The sequence below is a fragment of the Cibotium barometz genome, chromosome 19 (assembly GCF_041138505.1).
Source record: "Cibotium barometz isolate CiBa-2024 chromosome 19, ASM4113850v1, whole genome shotgun sequence".
NCBI classification, from domain to species: Eukaryota; Viridiplantae; Streptophyta; class Polypodiopsida; order Cyatheales; family Cibotiaceae; genus Cibotium; species Cibotium barometz.
This window is the reverse complement of record NC_141064.1, coordinates 49,801,044-49,820,045: the sequence shown is the minus strand read 5'-3', so window position 1 is coordinate 49,820,045 and position 19,002 is coordinate 49,801,044. Positions and strand designations below refer to the sequence as shown.

The 19,002-nt window shown below is 46.4% G+C and overlaps 1 protein-coding gene across 3 annotated transcripts in view; it reads right to left on the bottom strand.

Annotated features, from left to right (window-relative positions):
* LOC147628709 (polygalacturonate 4-alpha-galacturonosyltransferase-like) overlaps window positions 1–18,795 on the bottom strand; it is a 30,562-nt gene extending 11,767 nt beyond the window's left edge. For 2 of the 3 annotated variants that reach the window (XR_015268176.1, XM_086813938.1), the window contains exons 1-7: window positions 17,906–18,789; window positions 17,749–17,783; window positions 17,564–17,623; window positions 17,168–17,275; window positions 16,889–17,057; window positions 16,715–16,782; window positions 16,216–16,553 (exon numbers count right to left, since the gene is read on the bottom strand). Coding sequence is in view for 2 of the 3 variants with exons in the window: in XM_086813938.1 (XP_086670064.1) it covers window positions 16,216–16,553; window positions 16,715–16,782; window positions 16,889–17,057; window positions 17,168–17,275; window positions 17,564–17,623; window positions 17,749–17,783; window positions 17,906–18,059 (932 nt within the window). In the remaining variant the exon portion in view is untranslated. Of the gene's footprint in view, window positions 1–16,215; window positions 16,554–16,714; window positions 16,783–16,888; window positions 17,058–17,167; window positions 17,276–17,563; window positions 17,624–17,748; window positions 17,784–17,905 lie in introns of all 3 variants that reach the window. The other variant, XM_086813939.1, reaches the window with a different exon arrangement.
* Between the last annotated feature and the right edge of the window lie 207 nt (window positions 18,796–19,002).

The window sequence follows — 19,002 nt, the reverse complement described above, 5'->3', positions numbered from 1 at the left end:
CGAAGATGCTATACTACAGAGATCACTTCATGAGTATCACTGATGATGGATTTATAGAGAGGCCTAGATACATGGAGGGCTTTTTACCACACGGCTCTCGAGTGGCTATTGGTCAGCTCAGAGTTTCATCACACCGATTGGAGATTGAGACTGGCAGAGCAGCACGGATCCCCCGAGAGGAGAGGGTATGCAGATTATGCAGAGAGGAGGTGGAGAGTGAGGAGCATTATGTATGCAGATGCAGAGCATATACAGCCATCAGAGAGAGATATCCCATTTTATTCAGAGAGCCACATTCCCTACGCCAGATCTTTGAGACAGCAGACCAGCGCATACTGGGGAGATACATTCTAGACATACAGCGCCACAGAGAGACATTATTACAGGATCAGACAGCTCCAGAGGGGGGGCGACAGACACAGATTACTACATTTTTTCAGAGATCCATACCCCTCCCAGCCCCTACACGGCAGGGAATTACTCTCCAGAGAGCAGAGACACTTAGAACCCGCAGGAGACAGAGGACACCTGGCTTTCGGACACCACGCCTATACCAGAGAGAGATGACAGAGATCAGAGCTCAGTTTCACAGAGAGGGTGCGGAGCGACTGGCTCGCTTCAGAGCACACCCAGGCATGTTCTTCAGGGAGCTGTGGACACCCCCTTCACTGATGTATACCATTTTATACCCCCAGTATGGTACAGGATGGAGCTAGCTAGGTTGCATATCATGATTGTATACTCCATGCATATAGCTTTGCATTCTCCTAGTAATAGAGCTCCATCCCCTGCACACCCAGATTCAGCCTTTTTTATTCAGTACTTTTTCATTTTGTTGGGATGACAGAGGATACCCCATACAGGTACTCCGATTTGTCTCATAGGCCGAGTTCGGTCTTTTGGAAGACGTTAATAAAATCTTTCTTTCTTTCTTTCTTTCTCTCTCCCTTCTTCTCTGTGTGTGTCTCCCACATGAAACCCTAACTGTTTCAGCTGAGCTTCTTTAGCTCCCTTCAGCAGATGTCTCTTTGGGAGGCAGGATTGCGTTTCCTATGGTTTCTGCGGCATGCGAAGGATCATGGACTCTTGTACACAGGAGGGGGATTGATTGATGGAGTCCGACTCCACGGTTGGAGTGACTCGGTTTGGGGAGGAGATCCAGACACGAGGAGATCTACTTCAGGCCCAGGAGCAGTTTTACGGAGCAGTAGGAGACAGTCATCTTTTGCCTTGTCGAGAACAGAGGTAGAGTACCGGGCTGTTTGTGATGCTGCTTGTGAGGTGGTGAGGATGCAGAGGTTGCATTGCAGGTTTGGGCTTCCACTGGAGGAACCCATGGTCATCCAGAGGCACTTTGTTCGTGAACAGATCGTTGCTGATGACATCCTGCTAGAGTTCTGTTCGACGGAGGATAGTACGGTGGACCTCTTCACGAAGTCGCTCTCTCAGGATTTGCTCAGGCGGCACCCCAACTCCCGGTGGTTGGTTACACAGCCAGGAGCTGAGAGGGGGTGTTAGAAGTCATCTCCTATCCAGTTTTATACACCAGGGCCTTTGTTGTGGGTGTGCCTGCCCTTATCAGGTGTTTTATCATTTTTCCTCACTCCCCGCATTTTTCTCCTATTTTTTCCCATTTTTTCTGTGGCTTGGGAGGCAGTTCTGAGTTGGCAGGAGCACTGAGTAGCTGGCCGACTGACCCAACAGCAGTCGTGGACCCCTGTGCTGCTGGCCGACTGGGCATATACAGTCGTGGGCTTCATCCAATGCTGGCCGACTGATGCTACAGTCGTGGAGGTCCTTTCAGCAGGCCGACTGCCTATCTGGGGGCATATAAATAGCCCCTAGCCCCCATACCACACTTGTATCATATTCGGGATCTTCTTGTGTATATCAGAGCAGAGTTACACGCCTACATCTATCTCTCTCTTGTACTGTTTTTTCTTCATGCGTTTTTTGCTCTTGTGTTCCCAGATCTGGTCATCATCTCCGCTGCGTATTCTGACAGAATGCTGATGATGATGATTGTTCCTTGCTCCAATGTTGAGGTCCACCCTTCAATGCCGGCTTCCCTCTATGTAGGAGGTAGGAATGATGAACTATGTGCTGAATATGCTGGCTATACTGCTGATCTGCTTCTCCCTTGCTCCACGTTGAGGAGAGATAGAGACAATGGACTGAATATGCTACGCTTCTATATATATGGTGTGCTGCTGTTGGTCGGGCAGTTTACTGCTGTCGGCCAGCCTGTCTGATGCTCCACGACTGGCAAATATTCAATAAATGCTCTTTAATTGCTGTCAGCTGGTTCCAACAAGACCCGACCTGATGCTAATAAATGCCCCTAATGCTTATGATGCCTCATGTACTGATGTTGGTGCTGAAACAGCCCCATATACACTGGGAAGAATAAATCTATCAAGGTGCATTAGTTGAAACAGCTTAGAAAGGTAAGGGAAAATTACAGTGCCTAATCTACGTATATTGCTAGAGCTTACAAATTTACAAACGACCTCGCTTGATCAGCTAAGAACTGAACTACAAGGCCGTGAATAGAGCAAGAAGTCCTTCAATACTCCTCTCCCAATTGCTTTTTAAAAAAAACTACAATTGAATCTATATTTATTGCTGCTATTCAGGCTTTATCAGTTACTCTTTTTAGATTAGTCTTATCTCAATTGGTGCTCCAAAAAATCTATGGAAGATGTCTAGAATGGGGAGAGAAGGACTCTATTGTTAGGCCTCTAAAAAAGTACACCTCCTTGAGTTAGTTCGTATTAATTACATGGTTTGTTTGGCACCATTATGTAACCTTCAGCCAATTCAAAGCAACCTGAATCACACTCATTGTGGCAGACTTGTTCCTAACGATGTCACCAAGGTAACTCACTGTCAGGGGAGACGCAGGAGAAGACCATTGTACCACTGTCAACGGTGGCGGTACAAGAGTGATGGAAAATCACATAGACTCGAAGAGGAGCCAATGCCTCCGAGAACTTGCTTGCCTCCATCGGCAGGCATTTGAAGAAGCTGTAGTCTATTGGCTCCCCATGACAAGGGGCTTGCATCCAAGGGACTCTCGAAATGCTTTAATAGCCATCTCCATGAGGTTGGAGAATTGGTGAATCAGGTAGCACATAGAGCTGAACTGCATGGTGGAGAGAGAGAGAGAGAGAGATTATATGCATGACTCAATGATGTTGATTGTATTACTTCAAATCAAGTACAAGCTTTTGTACATTGTAAACCTTATCTTTTGACACTGACATATCACACACACATGGGAATATGATATAAGGGGTGTTCACACCTTAGCAAGTGTTCACACACATATACATGGATGAGGTTTTACACACACATAAGCGGAGACACAAACATTGGTTCACATACATGGTGAATACACACACAAGCTCCGAAACCCCAACAAACCCTCCTTCAAAGCAAAGGTGGTGAGACCCGAACACAAAAGAACCAACCAATCTCCAACTCCATCATATCACTGTAGAGAGGCATCTTAGCTATGCGCACCTCCCGCACCATGCTATTTCCTCAATCAACTTATGACCGAAGCTGAGATTATTGCTTAGTCACCCCCTAGCTCCTAAGAGGGACAATGGAAACATGAAGCCTTTTATAAAACAAGGCACACAAAATTAACATTTATTACAAATCTTTTTCGGGGGACAACGAGAGCAAAGGACCCATGACGTCATACTCACATAAAAACATAAATATTTAAGAAATTATGTGTGCGCACAGAATGAACATTTATAACAAATCTTTTTCGGGGGACAATGAGAGCAATGGACCCATGACCTCATACTCACATAAAAACATAAATATTTATGAAATTATGTGTGCGCACTCCTCTTCAATGATGGTGGTGGTGAAGTCCTCAACAAGAATGTCTCAGAAAATAATGTTGATGTAGCCCATGGGAACAATTGCTTAAGCGTTGTGACTCTCAAAATTGTAGAGTTGGAGTCTTCGATTTTGGCTTAAAAGGTCAAACTTGGTAAAAACCTCAATTTATGGGTTACTGCAGCTTCAAATTGTCAGGCAATTTATGGATTATACAAAAGCCCCAATTTTTACAAGCAATCTAGGGACTAATTTGTTGTTAATTGCTGAAAAAGCCCCAAACTTAAAGGTTGTGTGTGACTTCAATACGATGCTAATGGTTCAATTTTGCAAAAAAACCCTAAATAATATAGATGCAAGGGTGTTTAATTAGAAGATTTTCACCTTAGTCTCAACTTTATTGTCGTGCTACTGATGGTGAAGATGTAGGTGGGCGGCGTGTGTAGCCAAGTGTTGCTGAGCAAGTAAATGCCGTGGCAGCCGTAAAGATGGCGATGTGTCATTTGGAGAAGTATCAAGATGCGCCTACGAACCCCACTATATGCAAGGTGGCCAACCCTCGGAGCAATAGGTAGAAGGGGGATAGAATCACCACCTAGAGCCCTAGAAAGCCACACTATGGTCACCTTGATGCCAAGCTTCCCACGCAGACCGACATAGCCAAAGCATCATCTCCTCTTTTGCTCAAAGAACTGGCCGATCATAGTCTTGTATAAGCTGATAGCGATAGCAAGGCATTGATGTCAGGTGAAGTGAGCACGCAATGGTATTGGTAGGCCAGCACACGCAATGGCTATGGAAACAGGGAATGTAAGGTGACGTGAAGGACAAGTGCCACATGCGATTGAATGGTCGACAAAGATGGTTGAATTGTCGGCAAATATGGTAGCACGACAGGTGACTTACAAAGCAAGACTAATTGATGATGATCCTCGCTTTAATACCAAATTAAGGCTTTGATGATTTTACATTGGTGATTACTTGGAACGACTCGTCCCACGAGGCAAGTGTTAGACAAGGAGCTTCTAACAAAGCCACCTTGAGGTTCTTGAATGCCTCCAACGCTCATGGAGTCATTCAGATCCACTGTCTTCTAATCTTGACATCCTTGAACACACACTTGCCAATTAAGTCCCTGAAGATCCACATCATCATGCAGTTGAATGTGGCTGGGGCGTTCGTCAAGCCAAAAAGCATGACCACAAATTCATTGTAGGCCCCTTCCGTACGAAAGGCTGCATTGGGGATGTCCCCCTCAACGATCCTAACCTGGTGGTACCCACTCTTCAAATGCACGATAATCGACACACAATCGAGAAGAACCGTCTTTTTTCTTGATGAACAAAATTGGGACTGCAAATGTCGACAAGAACACTCGTGCCTATGTGCTAGGGTATCACGTGCATTCCGCACTTGGATGCCATGTGGACATATCTGACAGCAGGTGCAAGACTTGGAGTGGAAATTGGTCCCATGTCAGCCAAGTCCGGGATGAGACAGCCAAGGTTCCACTCTAAGCATCCAAGGTCAGGTGTACAAGTCCTCTACATGATCTTGGTCAGGTATGCATTGTCTTGCACATGAAGCAGTGCTAGTCCGTACTCTGAGCCTCCCTCTAGAATGATGTCAGGTGTCCTGAGTATTTGGTTTGCAGCCTGATGCCAAGTGTCAGGCGTTTTTTTGAGAGGTATTTCGGGCTTGTGTACATACGTGTGCATGGCAGGTGTGAAGGTTTTGCTTTTGAGGGCGTTGCCAGGTGTTCAGTGTGGATGGATTTGTTTTGAGGCTCGTGCAGGCCTGTCCGGAATGTAGTTCATTGGAGATGGTTTCAGCTGTTCGGCCGTCTGAATGTGTACGCATCCTATAAATGGACAGGGCACTGGAAAGTTATGTTGGAAGATGTGGAAGCATGAGAGCCATAAAATATTGGTGTGGCTAATGTAGCCTTGAGCATAGGGTGAAATGAAGAGTGATGTAGCCATCGTTGAGGCTTTAGGAAAATAAGAATAATAAAATACATTAACGTGGCCAATTTATTGGAGGCCACTTGGCCGTTTGCCTTGCAGCCAGCGTAGATGCCAGCGTGCGAGTTCTGGAAGCTGGCGAGGATTGAAGAGTGAGGAAGTCACCTTGTAGAAGGTGGGGGTCCTCGGGCGCAACTGCAGGCCACAGAGGAACACATCGAGGTGAGAGGGGCTGGAAGGCCACCTCTGTGTGCGCTCGACAGAAGAGGGCTGGTGTAGCGACGGGCAGCCTTTGATACAAAGGAGACTGGCTGGCGTCGAAGAGTGTGGCTGGCGTCGAAGGCGACAAGTGGAGGGCCGCGACGTGCAGGCGCACGGGACGTGCAGGCGCAGGTGCTGCTGGTGAAAAAGTTGACGAAGGCTGGGTGCGCCGAGTACAAGAGGGAGAGCCGCCTGTGTGAGTAAGGGTGCCGCCTTGTGAGAGGCCTTGTTGGGTGGCTGTGCAAAGCTAGAGGCGAAGAGGTGAGTGCCTGGTGATACTGCAGAGGTGAGGCCTCGAAGGCAAAACAAAGGCAGCCGCTAGGTACAAGAGTTGGCGACTAGGGAGGCCAAGAGACGAGCTGATGCGTGGAGGTTGCTCTGGAATGGGAAGGCAGCTGCAGGTAACCGCCTGGTGACAGGGACGTGGAGGCAGCTAAGGGCTGGAGCGCAGCCAGATGAGCAAGAGAGGGTTAAAGTACAAGAGTTGGCGACTGGGGAGGCCAAGAGACGAGCTGATGCGTGGAGGTTGCTCTGGAATGGGAAGGCAGTTGCAGGTAACCGCCTGGTGACAGGGACGTGGAGGCAGCTAAGGGCTGGAGCGCAGCCAGATGAGCAAGAGAGGGTTAAAAGAGGCCGCCTTTGAGACTGGATACAGGCAAAGACAGTCGGGCTGTTAGCAATGGACTGAAGTTGATGTGGCTTGGGCTGGTGTTTGGTTGGTGCTGGGAAGCTGCAAGGTTCTGGTGGTTGGCAAAGCTGCTGGTCACGACACACAGAGAGTGGGAGCTGCTGAAGTTGAAGGTTAGCTGGTGTGGGCACCTTCTGGAGAGAGAGTGGCTGGTTTTGTGTGGTCGACGATTGCAGGCAGAGAGTGGATGCTGACCAGAGAGAGAGCCTTGGTTTTTTGTGTGTGTTGGCTGCAGTAGAGGTGCTGATGTGTGGGCTGGAGACAGTGGGGCTCGCCTACAACACTTAGCAGGTAGTAGCTGGACAGAGAGTAGCCGGGCTACAGAGGAAGTGAAGAAGGGTTGCTGGTGGGGCGCCCTCTGGAGAGTGCAGAGACCGGGAGACAGAGGCTTGGTTGTCAGACGCAAGGGTGGATTCCCTTGGCAGTAAATCCTGGCCAGGTTCCTGGTTTTTGGTGTAATTGCTGAGTTGTACATGGTTGGTGCTTTGTATGTTTTTTGCTGGATAATCATCTGATTATTGGGGTTTTGAGCTGTCCTTATGGTGTGGGTGGGTGGTGAAGTGTGAGAAGCGTTCCAGCCGGTGGCTGGTGGTGCCCCCGTTCGTGTTTGTGTTTCCAAGTTTGGGAGGTGAAGGGCTATAGAGGCAGGTTCTTTTTTCTTTTTTTTCACCTCACACCAAGCATCTGTGTAGAAGCATGTAGGACGGGGCCAACCTTAGGGCTACCCCAGGAATGGGCGTTGCATCCCTTGAATGGTCAAAAGGGTAGGCCTTATGCCAACCCAAGGGGACTCAGGAGGCCCAAAGGCTTTGCCCACCAAACCAATGAAGGACTGGGCAAGCTGTTGGCCAGCCCAAGGGGCTTGGCCAAGCAGCCGACAAGCCTAGAGGCCTTGCCCGGCCAGGCATAGAGGCTGTCCAACAGCCATGCACAGGCTTGGACAATAGCCTAGACAGTCAGCAAGGTGGCAAGCCAGTATCCAGTGTGAAAACACTGAATGTAATTCATTAAATTGCATGAGGACCAGCTTGTGGGGAAAACAGCAGTAGGCCGACCCTGTAGGCCAGCCAACCAGCAGTAGAAGAGGGTATAAATAGCCCAGTCAAAAATCAGTCAAAGCATCTCATTATTCACAAGGGATTGTTGAATTCCAAGGGCCAAGACAGCCAAGGGGAGCTCTCAGCCAAGGTGAGGAGTGCAGGTCAAGAACTAGATTTTTAATTGCAGAATTTGCATCACTCTAATAAAGCAAATAGACCATTCGTGGTGGGGGCCCTACAGAGGGTATTCCGGACCCAATACTCTCTCTCTCTCTCTCTCTCTGCCTCTGCTATGCGTTATCTTCGTCGCAAACAATTGCTGAATTCTGAACATTGAAGTTATTGATTCTACCCACTGAGCTTCTACATCCTGCAGATTTAGATGCAAGAGCGACACCAGTGGCTTCCTCGAGTCATCTTCCCAAGAGGATGAACTTCAGTAAGTATAATTGTAAACTCGACCCCACAACCCTTGATTCCTAGTTGCATCAATTTGAAGCTTATTTTGCTACAGTTAGAAAGAATGATACTAACCAAGTGATCTTGGCTAGTTGGTATTTGAAAGGTGAGGCCATTCCATGGTGGACCCAATGGGCTCATGCCTGCACACCAGATTAGGTATGGCAGCTTATGTCTAGGACGAGTTTATCCTCGATCTTAAGTGACGATTTCTACTGTCATTACCTTGAACAACTCGAAGACGAGTTCACAGGGGCGTGTCAAAACGCGCAACTAGTGGGTAATCCGAAAAGTGTGCCTGTCCCAATCTCTGTCTAGCTCGAACTTATGAAGCCATTGAATTCCCACAATTATGTTTGCCCCTCCTACAAGAGGGGCAACCATAAAGTCTCGCATAAACTCTATGCGCGGGGGGTGTGTGTCAAATCCCCTCGGATCTCCTCGTGATCGTTCCTGGTACGAGACTCGAATCCTGCAAACAAACGAACAAACTAACAAGGGGGGTGCAGGCCTGACTCACCTCCCAACCATGATAGCCGTGGGCAAGCCAAGCCCTCAGTCTTGGCTGTCCCCACCGAGCCACAAGCTGAGCTAACTAGGATGACGTACCAACCAATCTCCTCCTCACGACGTCCCATACCACCATGAAGCTGCCCTCGCGGGCCTCGAGATTGCTGCCGGCCTCGGCTGCATAAAGCAGGTGCATGTTTGCACTAGGCTCCAAGACCATAGAGCTCTCACAAACTCGCGAGACTCTCTATATCCCAATAACTAACCTTGGCCACCCTTTTTTAGGTTCTTGGCCGGTCATCGGGCCTCCACACTTGGGCGCCTGCCCGTCCATACTTGGGTGCCCGTCCATTAGTTTATCCCTAACTCAGCTCGTCAATCAGCCTGCCTAGCTCCAAGCTTCCCCAAGCCTCGAAACTAGTCTTGCGTGCGTGTAGCACACGGTAGATACACACTGTGCACATGACATACTCCCCTTCCTCTAAGAGCTCACTCCTGAGCTCACTAAAAAGCCAGGGTAATCTCTCTGAAGAGTAGTCAATGTCTCCCATGTAGCGTCGTCCTCAACACGATCCTTCCACTTGATCTTGTATTCCGTGATAAGCGTATTTCGTAATCTTCTTTCACGAAATCCAAGAATCCTTTCAGGTTCGTGCGGAACAAATGTCATGTCCTCGACATCTATAATTTCTTGAGTAACTAACTGATCTGCTCCACCCAGTACTTCCTTAAGTCTACCGACATGAAATACAGGATGAACTTTCACATAAGAAGGCAAATCCAATTCATATGCAATTGAACCAATCCGTCGTGTAACACGAAATGATCCACAATATCTAGGGGATAATTTCGGAGATCGACCTGTCCGTAAAGTCTCGGAATCTTTCAGAACTTGCAAATACACCATCGTTCCTTCAGAGAACTCTCTGGGTGAACGATGTCTATTAGAATAAAACCTGTCTCGGTCTTGAGCACTTCTAATAGATTCCTTCGCAACTTGTAACATTTCCTGTATATCTTGCAAAAAATTGCGTACTGCATCATGCTGAAGTCCTGAGAATCCAACTGTAACAGGTGATCTAGGTTGAAAACCATACAAACCATACATAAGCATGAAAAGACTAAACCCTGTACTCGTATGCTTAGTACTGTTATATGCAAATTCTAACATAGGAAGATAATCCTCCCATGAACTCTGTCTTTTGGATACATATGCTCGAAGCATATCCTCCAAAATCTGATTCACTCTTTCAGTCTGGCCATCAGATTGAGGATGATCAGAGGAACTCAAATTCAAAGTTGTTTTCAACTTCTCAAAAACAAGTTTCCAAAAATCACTCGTAAACTTAGAGTCCCTATCACTGACTATGTCCTGCGGTAACCCGTACAGTCTAAACAATTGCTCGATAAACTGCCGTGCTAATTGCGTAGCTGTAATAGTCTTCCGGGTCGGTAAAAATCTAGCCATTTTTGTCAAGCGATCTACCACAACCCAAATAGAATCGTGGCCTTGATGTGTTCTTAGCAATCCGGTAATAAAATCCATGGAAATACTTTCCCATTTATTACCTGGGATTTGCAAAGGATGCAACAACCCAGCCTGTCTAAAGCGTTCAGCTTTATTTGCCTGACAAATTTGACACTTGAGAACATAATCTTCTACATACCCTTTCATCTTTGGCCAATAAAAAGTGTGTTTCACTAACGATAGTGTCCTGTGTACCCCAGGGTGTCCAGCAGAAGGGGCGTCGTAACACTCCTTAAGAATCTTGGACCTAATGTCCGGGATCTGTGGTACACAAATTTTGTCATCACGGAATAGTAAACCATTCCGAATCATCCACTGGTCTCCTGCAGCCTGAATGGTAGACTGCTCAGTCATCGAGTCTTGGTCAATCAATGAACTCTCGTCCTGGATCTTCTGCCAAAATGGACCAAAATAACTATCAGTCCTGCAAAGCCCTCTCAATGACTGAAATAAGTCAGTAGAAATCTCGGTGAACGACAAAGAATTCACCTCTCTAATTCGACTAAGCGCATCTACAACAACCCTTTCCAATAACGGATCTCAAAATCAAAATCATGCATTAACTCCGCCCAATGAGCTTTCCTTCCTCTCAAATCATCCGCATCACACACATACTTGATTGACTGATGATCAGTCAATACCACAAACTTGGAGCCATATAAATAATGTCTCCAAACCTTGAGAGCATGAATCACAGCATAAAGCTCCTTCTCAAGGGTTGGCCAACGAGATTGAGTGTCATCTAGCTTTTTACTTTCAAAAGCAATCGGTCTACCATCTTGAAATAAAGCAGTGATAGCATAGTCACTGGCATCAGTTTCAAGAACATAAGGCCGACTAGGATCAAGTAATGCTAAGATAGGTGCTTCCTTGACTTTATCTTTCAAAAGTCTGAGGGCCATATCCAAATCGTTATTCCAAGTGATAGGCTGATTTGACTTACGTCCACGACCTTTCAATAAGTCGGTCATCGGTAGTGTGAGCTGAGAGTACTCCCGTACAGATTTCCGAATAAAAACTACAAAACCGAGAAAAGAACGAAGTTGTTTCACTGTTCGCGGTATAGGCCAGTCTAGAACCTTTTGAACTCGATCATAGTCAATGCTCAATCCATCTCTAGTGATCTTGTGTCCCAAGTAAATGATGTCGGTCATAAAGAACTCACATTTACTTAACTTAGCATATAGTCGATTCTGTCTTAAAATAGATAAGACAATCGTGAGGTGTCTGACATGATCCTCAAGAGTACGACTATATATCAAAATATCATCCAGGAACACCACCACAAATTTTCCCAAATGTTTACGAAAAAGATCGTTCATCATTTGCTGGAAAGTGGCTGGAGCATTGGTTAACCCAAAAGGTAATATGAGAAACTCGTAATCACCATACCTAGTCCGAAAGGCGGTTCTTTCAACATGCCTTTCATGAATACGTATCTGGTGATAGCCAGTACGTAAATCTATCTTCGTGAAATATTTCGCTCCTGCTAACCGGTCAATCAGGTCATCTGATCTAGGGAGAGGATAACGGTTCTTAATGGTCAGCTTGTTCAATCTCTTATAATCTATACACATTCTCCAGGTGTTGTCCTTCTTTCTCCTAAGCAACACAGGTGCACCCCAAGGTGATTTACTTAGACGGATCTGGCCCATCCTCAAATAATCTTCGAGTTGTTTAGCCAACTTATCTTCCTCAGCTTGGCTCATCCTGTAAGGTGGAATACTGACAGGATGAGCACCAGGGATCAAGTCAATACGATGATCTACTGCCCGTTCAGGTGGTAAACCCGATGGCAATTCCTTAGGAAATACGTCTTGAAACGAATCAAGTATCTTCTGTAATTCTTTGCTTTCAAACAAACTTGATTCATTGACATCCATGGAAGGTATGAGAAATGAAGAAAGTGGAATCAATACACAATGGAAAGCGGTATACAAAGAAGAATCCATTATATTTCCAAAATCAATTGTATTTACAAGAGGTCCCTGAGAGGGCTGAATACAATCACCTAAAATACTATACTTGGTGTCCCTATGCTGAAAAGAAAAAATATGACTAGACCAATTTATATGGACTTGAAGAGTCTTAAACCACTCAATCCCTAATATTAAGTCTACATTTTCTAGATGCATTACATAGCATTCCAGAGTGTCTTTGTAGTCCTGAATCTGGATTGGAAGCATCTCCACCTTTCGATCCCAAACTTGCCTTCCCGCAGGTGGGCGTACCTCATAGGTATGATCGTTGGGTGTCGTATCAAGACTCAATTTCTGCACAAGTTTGTAGTTAACAAAGTTCTGTGAGTTGCCAGGGTCTAGAAGAATGTGAATCTTATGGCCATTCACTTCTCCATAAACTCGGAGAAGATCATGCAAGCCAAATACTTTAGAATTGACCAGACAATCAGAACAAGTACTAGGGCGAGAAAGTACAGTAATTGACATGCCTGTCAAAGACAACTGGTTAGCTGCCTTTGACTTGGGTTGCTGTTTTGCTTCTTCTTTTTTTCTCTCTCCCGTCGGAAAAACGCCGCCGGCTTCACCTTTGCTTCGGACAGTGCCTTCACGACAGGCTGCGCCTGCGCCAGCCTGGCCACATGGCGGCGAAGGCCTAGGCGCCTGCCTCGCTGGACCTGGGCGCCCGCTTGGCCTAGCCTGGGCGCTGCCTGGGCTGGCTACGCAGGCCCATGCGCCTGCCTGCAGGGTCGCCTACAGAGACCTGGTCGGCTGCCAGCCTTCGATAGACCGTCAACACCCGCCAGCGCACACCTTCTCACACGTGCTCTCTCTCTCTCTCTCACTCGTTCAACGAAAAGTAAACGTGGTTTTTTTTTCTGTTTCTCTCCTTGCAGTTCATGCGACTGCACAAGCGACTTCCCTACTTCCTGCAAAGCAATCAACCCTTCCTAAACTACCACCTCCCATCAATATGGGTTTCTTTGATGAAGAAAAAACACACATTGAATCTGAAAACAGCAGTATGCACAGAAAAAACAGCAAGCTTTTTTAACACATACCTTCCCTCGACCTCATCTTCTCTACCTACCGACTTGCTCGTTCACGAGGTATGCTCTGATACCACTGTCAAATCCCCATGGATCTCCTCGTGATCGTTCCTCGTACGAGACTCGAATCCTGCAAACAAACGAACAAACAAACAAGGGGAGTGCAGGCCTGACTCACCTCCCAACCATGACAACCGTGGGCAAGCCCACAGTCTTGGCTGTCCCCACCGAGCCACGAGCTGAGCTAACTAGGATGACGTACCGACCAATCTCCTCCTCACGACGTCCCATACCGCCACGAAGCTGACCTTGCGGGCCTCGAGATTGCTACCGGCCTCAGCTGCATAAAGCAGGTGCATGTCTGCACTAGATCCAGGCAGTATGCACAGAAAAAACAGCAAGCTTTTTTAACACATACCTTCCCTCGACCTCATCTTCTCTACCTACCGACTTGCTCGTTCACGAGGTATGCTCTGATACCACTGTCAAATCCCCATGGATCTCCTCGTGATCGTTCCTCGTACGAGACTCGAATCCTGCAAACAAACGAACAAACAAACAAGGGGAGTGCAGGCCTGACTCACCTCCCAACCATGACAACCGTGGGCAAGCCCACAGTCTTGGCTGTCCCCACCGAGCCACGAGCTGAGCTAACTAGGATGACGTACCGACCAATCTCCTCCTCACGACGTCCCATACCGCCACGAAGCTGACCTTGCGGGCCTCGAGATTGCTACCGGCCTCAGCTGCATAAAGCAGGTGCATGTCTGCCCTAGATCCAGGCTCCAAGACCATAGAGCTCTCACAAACTCGCGAGACTCTCTATATTCCAATAACTAACCTTGACCACCCTTTTATAGGTTCTTGGCCGGTCATCGGGCATCCACACTTGGGCGCCCGCTCGTCCATACTTGGGTGCCCGCCCGTTAGTTTAGCTCGTCAATCAGCCTGCCTAGCTCCAAGCTTCCCCAAGCCACGAAACTAGTCTTGCGTGCGTATAGCACACTGTAGATACACATTGTGCACATGACAATGTGTGTGTGGGAGCATATATTGATACCAAGTTCTATACCTCCTGCAGTTTGCCGATAAAATTTCAAACTTATATTTGCAATTGGGCATTTCTGACAAGGACAAGAAAGGGTAGTTCCTTTATGGCCTTAACACACAAATATGGGAAGTGCGTATGTTTCAGCCAGCCACCTTCGAGGATGCACTCTCGCTTGCGCAGAGTGCTAAAATGAAGTACAATGACGAAAAGCCCAAGACTTCCCAACCTTTCACTTCCAAGGCACCCGCTTTAGGCGGGGAAGGGCAAAACCAGATGTGGTCTTTCCTAGAATAGAGCACGGGAGTCTCTGACTCCAAGAACTCGACTAGCATGCCCAAGCTTACTCCAGACTAAAAAGCTCAAGCAGACAAGATCAGTGGAAAACTAAGTGCGCAAGAGACAGCTCAATATAAGGAGGAGAGTAGGTGTTTCTTTTGTCACACAAAAAGACACACTTCTAAGGATTGTCCAAAGAAGACTACTACACGGACTACCACCCCAGCCTCCACGGCTTCCGTGGAGTTGTTCTGACCCCAATTCTTCGGTTGATGCAATCGTTAGCCAGGAGCGCAAAGATAAGTAAAAGGACGCCCAAGACTAGGAGTATGAGTGCAACAAATTGCTCAAGACCTTTGGCTACATAGGTAGCCAGAGAGGAGTCGTCTTGTTTGACAGCGGTAGCACAGAGGATGTAGTCACGAAAAAAGCCGCTCGGCGAGCCCATTTTCTCCTGACTTCGGTAAACAAGAAGGTTGAGAAATATTCAACACATGAATGACGATGAGCATCCAGTTTAAAGCTCAAGGTGCTATATGTGTGTGTGTGTGTGTGTGTGTGTGTGTGTACCTAGATGAATCCGGGAACATGCCCAAATTCACCTTATAAGAATGTGCAATTTATAACCTCGTGGTAGTCATCCACAAGACAATAATCCATCAACTCCATCATGCATAGTATGGACTGGATACTACGACATCCACCCTAAATGTATCCAAAGCCCTAATGACCATTAAGTGTGAGCCAAGAATCCCAAACTTTTTCCTCTCATAAGCCACTTATAGGCTAAATGAGAAATCAAGAAAGGTGCACAATCGATGATTTACATCCAGACTGCCCAGATGGTGGCCCGTGCTTCAGAGAAGTAGTAGGCTCTCCATGACAAGTTCAAGAAGATTTTTCTTCGGGACAATCTCCCTCCCTCCCCAACTCCAAGAACTGTTGCAATCTCGTTTTATACATCCTACTATAAGGGAGTGTCACATAAATAAGCCGTTGGCTATTAAGAGAGTTAAAAATGGACATCCCATACGTGTGTGGATAAAAACAGCACCCAATTCCTATATAAGCTAGGGGTGAGCTCATAACTCACTATGTTGAACCAACCTTGTGTCGGTTGAATTTATACTAGCCCTTTGGTGGGTCTAGAATTGCCGAGCTTGCAAGCTAGTATCATGCATGGTATGGGACCCCTGTGGTGTGGTCCATCTGCCAAGTGGAATTGCGATCTGAAAGCCTTATGCTATGGTGGTGCATGTGTGTATCTCTCTCAATCACGGGTGGTTCGGAGAAGCAAGCCTACAGGTGGGAGGTGAGTTTGCCTGCGGCTTTCCTCATGTGATCTATGCATATGCATCTGTGACTGTTTTGGATGCAAGATAATCACGGGAAGACATCACGACAGTGTCACACTTATACTAATAAAGAATGATTTCATGAGACGTTCTCAAGAAAATGAAGATGATCCTTGCAAAGAGACCTTGGATTATAAATAGTCCAATAATGCACACATTAAAATAAGTTAACACTTGCATCTGCAATGAGTTGAAAAAGTACAAAGGAACTTGTCTACCTGCGTGGCAAATCTGAGTCAACAGCAGCTTCTCCAAGTGTTCGCTGACTCTCTCTGATGTGAAGTCTCAGGTCACGCAGAAGATGGGATTGCTTATGTGATTGTGCTAAACCAGAGTAGACTCTAGCCATTATCAATTGGTCTCGCATCAGCCTGACTAAAGAATCAGAGGCTTCATCATTCTTCTGCCTCCAAATATTGTACTGGCTCATTGCACTATCACCACCATGAACCTCTCTTGTTCGTGCAATTGCTTCTCTCTCTACCTCTGTTGAAGATGCTTCTCTTTGTTGAATGAGCTCTGTAAGCCTTTTCTCTGTCCTGAGCATTCTAATCTGCTGCATTGAAAAAGTTTGATTGTCTGATACCTTCCTCAGAGTTCATCAAATACATGCAAAATCATCAACTTTGTAGACAAAAACATGTAGTGGACCAAAATTAAATTCTTCAATGTGCTGATAGATTGTAACAGACACAGTGAGGGCAGAGGGTGACACACTCGTCTTGCGTCCTGTGCAGGCGATAACTTGTTATCAGGTGTTTGCTCCAAGACTCCAGAGGACAATCCTGAAAGTGACAGTCCATAAGCTCAACATCTTTTCAATCTCCACTTAAAGGCATGCCTTATTACTACATTTGCTAATGGATATCACCATAGATATCAAATTTCTACCTGTTACCATGTCTGTGCCCTCTCTTTGCTCTGATGTGCCCTCAGCCTCCAGCCTTTCCCCAACCTCAGTCGGTAAAGTTGTGTTCTCTCCACTATCCATGTCCATATTTCCTTTATGTAGCATTCTAGAATACATGATATCCCCTCCTTCACCTGACATTCTGGGCTTCTGCAATGGTGAAGAAGTCAGATGAAACGTCCTATATACATTACAAAACTATCAAAACCATGAATGATGCTATCATTCATCAAGTCTACCAGCAGTGCATTGAAGCTCACTTCTAAGGGCTTCTCTATGACCAATGAGGATGACAAGTCTTTCGTGCTGAGAGCATTGAGATTCAAAGTTCCAGAATTGTCTGAGTTTGACATGATCACATTAATCACCTGATCAAAAGTTCAACAAACATTTCATTGAGACTAACAGGTACTGGCACTAGTAACGTAAAAGTGTACTGGCACATAAACACAATGCAGAAGAACTAAGCAAGAACAGCATGTAACAGCAATAAATGTAAACACAGAACATGGTCTATAGGGAGCATCTTAAAACTACTATTTCATAGTTAGAGCATAACACTTATGGTGGCAGTTCCAATTATGAGTGACATAATTGGATGGATTGAGTATCAACTGCAACATGTACAAAGCCTTCCAACTGACTAGAATCCATACCTCCTTGGGAACCAAGTTTTCTATATGTTCGAAAACACTAAGCTTCAGAGGCTCCTGAACCTGTGACATTTAGACCAGGTGCCAACATTAATCCAAGGGCATGAGAATTAACCATATGGGCATAGACAGAAAGCACAAAATTTAGCCAAAGGGACAAAATCTACATAAAGAAAGAAAGTTATTACCATGTCCGTGGATGCATCCAGAAAATCCTTCCCTCCTGCGAAATCAGGTGAGATCACGTGAAGGAAAAAGAAGGCACATTAGCGAGCGCAGTTGTTATTAAAAGCAGAGACACAAGAGCAAGCACTTGCAAAGGCAGTAGGGGAATGGCGACATTACCTGAAATAAGGTTAAACCTCCCATTCTGAACTGCCAAAAAAACAAGTGGAGTCATAACGCAGATGAAAAGAGAGCTGAATATGGCAAGACGGACAACAGAGGCACATTTGGAGCATGGCCCCGGGCCACTGCTGGTCCTCCGACGGAAAGGCATGCTGCTGCTTAGGTTCAGCAAAGCTTGCAGGCGAAGCTATGTCTGAAATGGAAGAGAGGCCACTGAAATGGTGTTTAGCTCCACAGAACCTGATTGTGTTCTTGGCAATGCCGAAAGAGAGCCTTGCATGCTCCTGTGCTTCTTGCAAAAACCTGATCTAGTCCCCCCTACTACACAAATTAGCGTACAGCGAATAGAAGATCTTCGCTGTTGAGACTAGGACCTACGGCGAGAAAAACCTCTTTCTCTGCTACGCCCTAAACCAATGCGATAAATCCTTCCCTTGGACAGGATTCTGCAGAGGCTATGGAACACAGCGGAAGAAACCTTAATACACTATATGTGATTAAAATGTGGTCGAGATGGTTGTTCTACTATAAAGGGCCAACGCTGAAAAAGCCTAATCCGTTGATCGATGGAGAAACTAACTCTGCAAAATCTGCTGAGAGCAAAACCCTAGTCTGAGAGAAAAACGGGTTCTTCCCCCTCCTCTCACCTTCTTCTAAGCTTCTGCTTTGCTTTCAGCGCGCATCGTCATTCGAGCTCCCCTTGACTGTGGCCATCAAAGCTCTGCAAGGGCATGCGCGCCATATCCGAGAGACACCGGCTTCATGCAAGCTTGCAACAACAACACTGTAGGCATCACGAGAACAAAGAAAAACGTCATTAGCCATTGAACTCTCCTGGCTCGGCACTGCTTTGTTGGCAGCCACGAAGACACACCTCCCTGTAGTTTACAATTTCTAAAGAACGGTAACTTAATACATATTGACATACTGCCAGGCTGTCCCCCAAAGTACCAAAACTTTACTGACAGGTGCCATCTTAGTTTGGCGGGGGGTTGGTCAGGACTGCTGCGAGGCGGTCGCTTCTAAAATTGTGCAGGTAGAAGGCCAATATATAGATACGCAATATTTATGTGAACTTGAAGGCTAGCTAATGT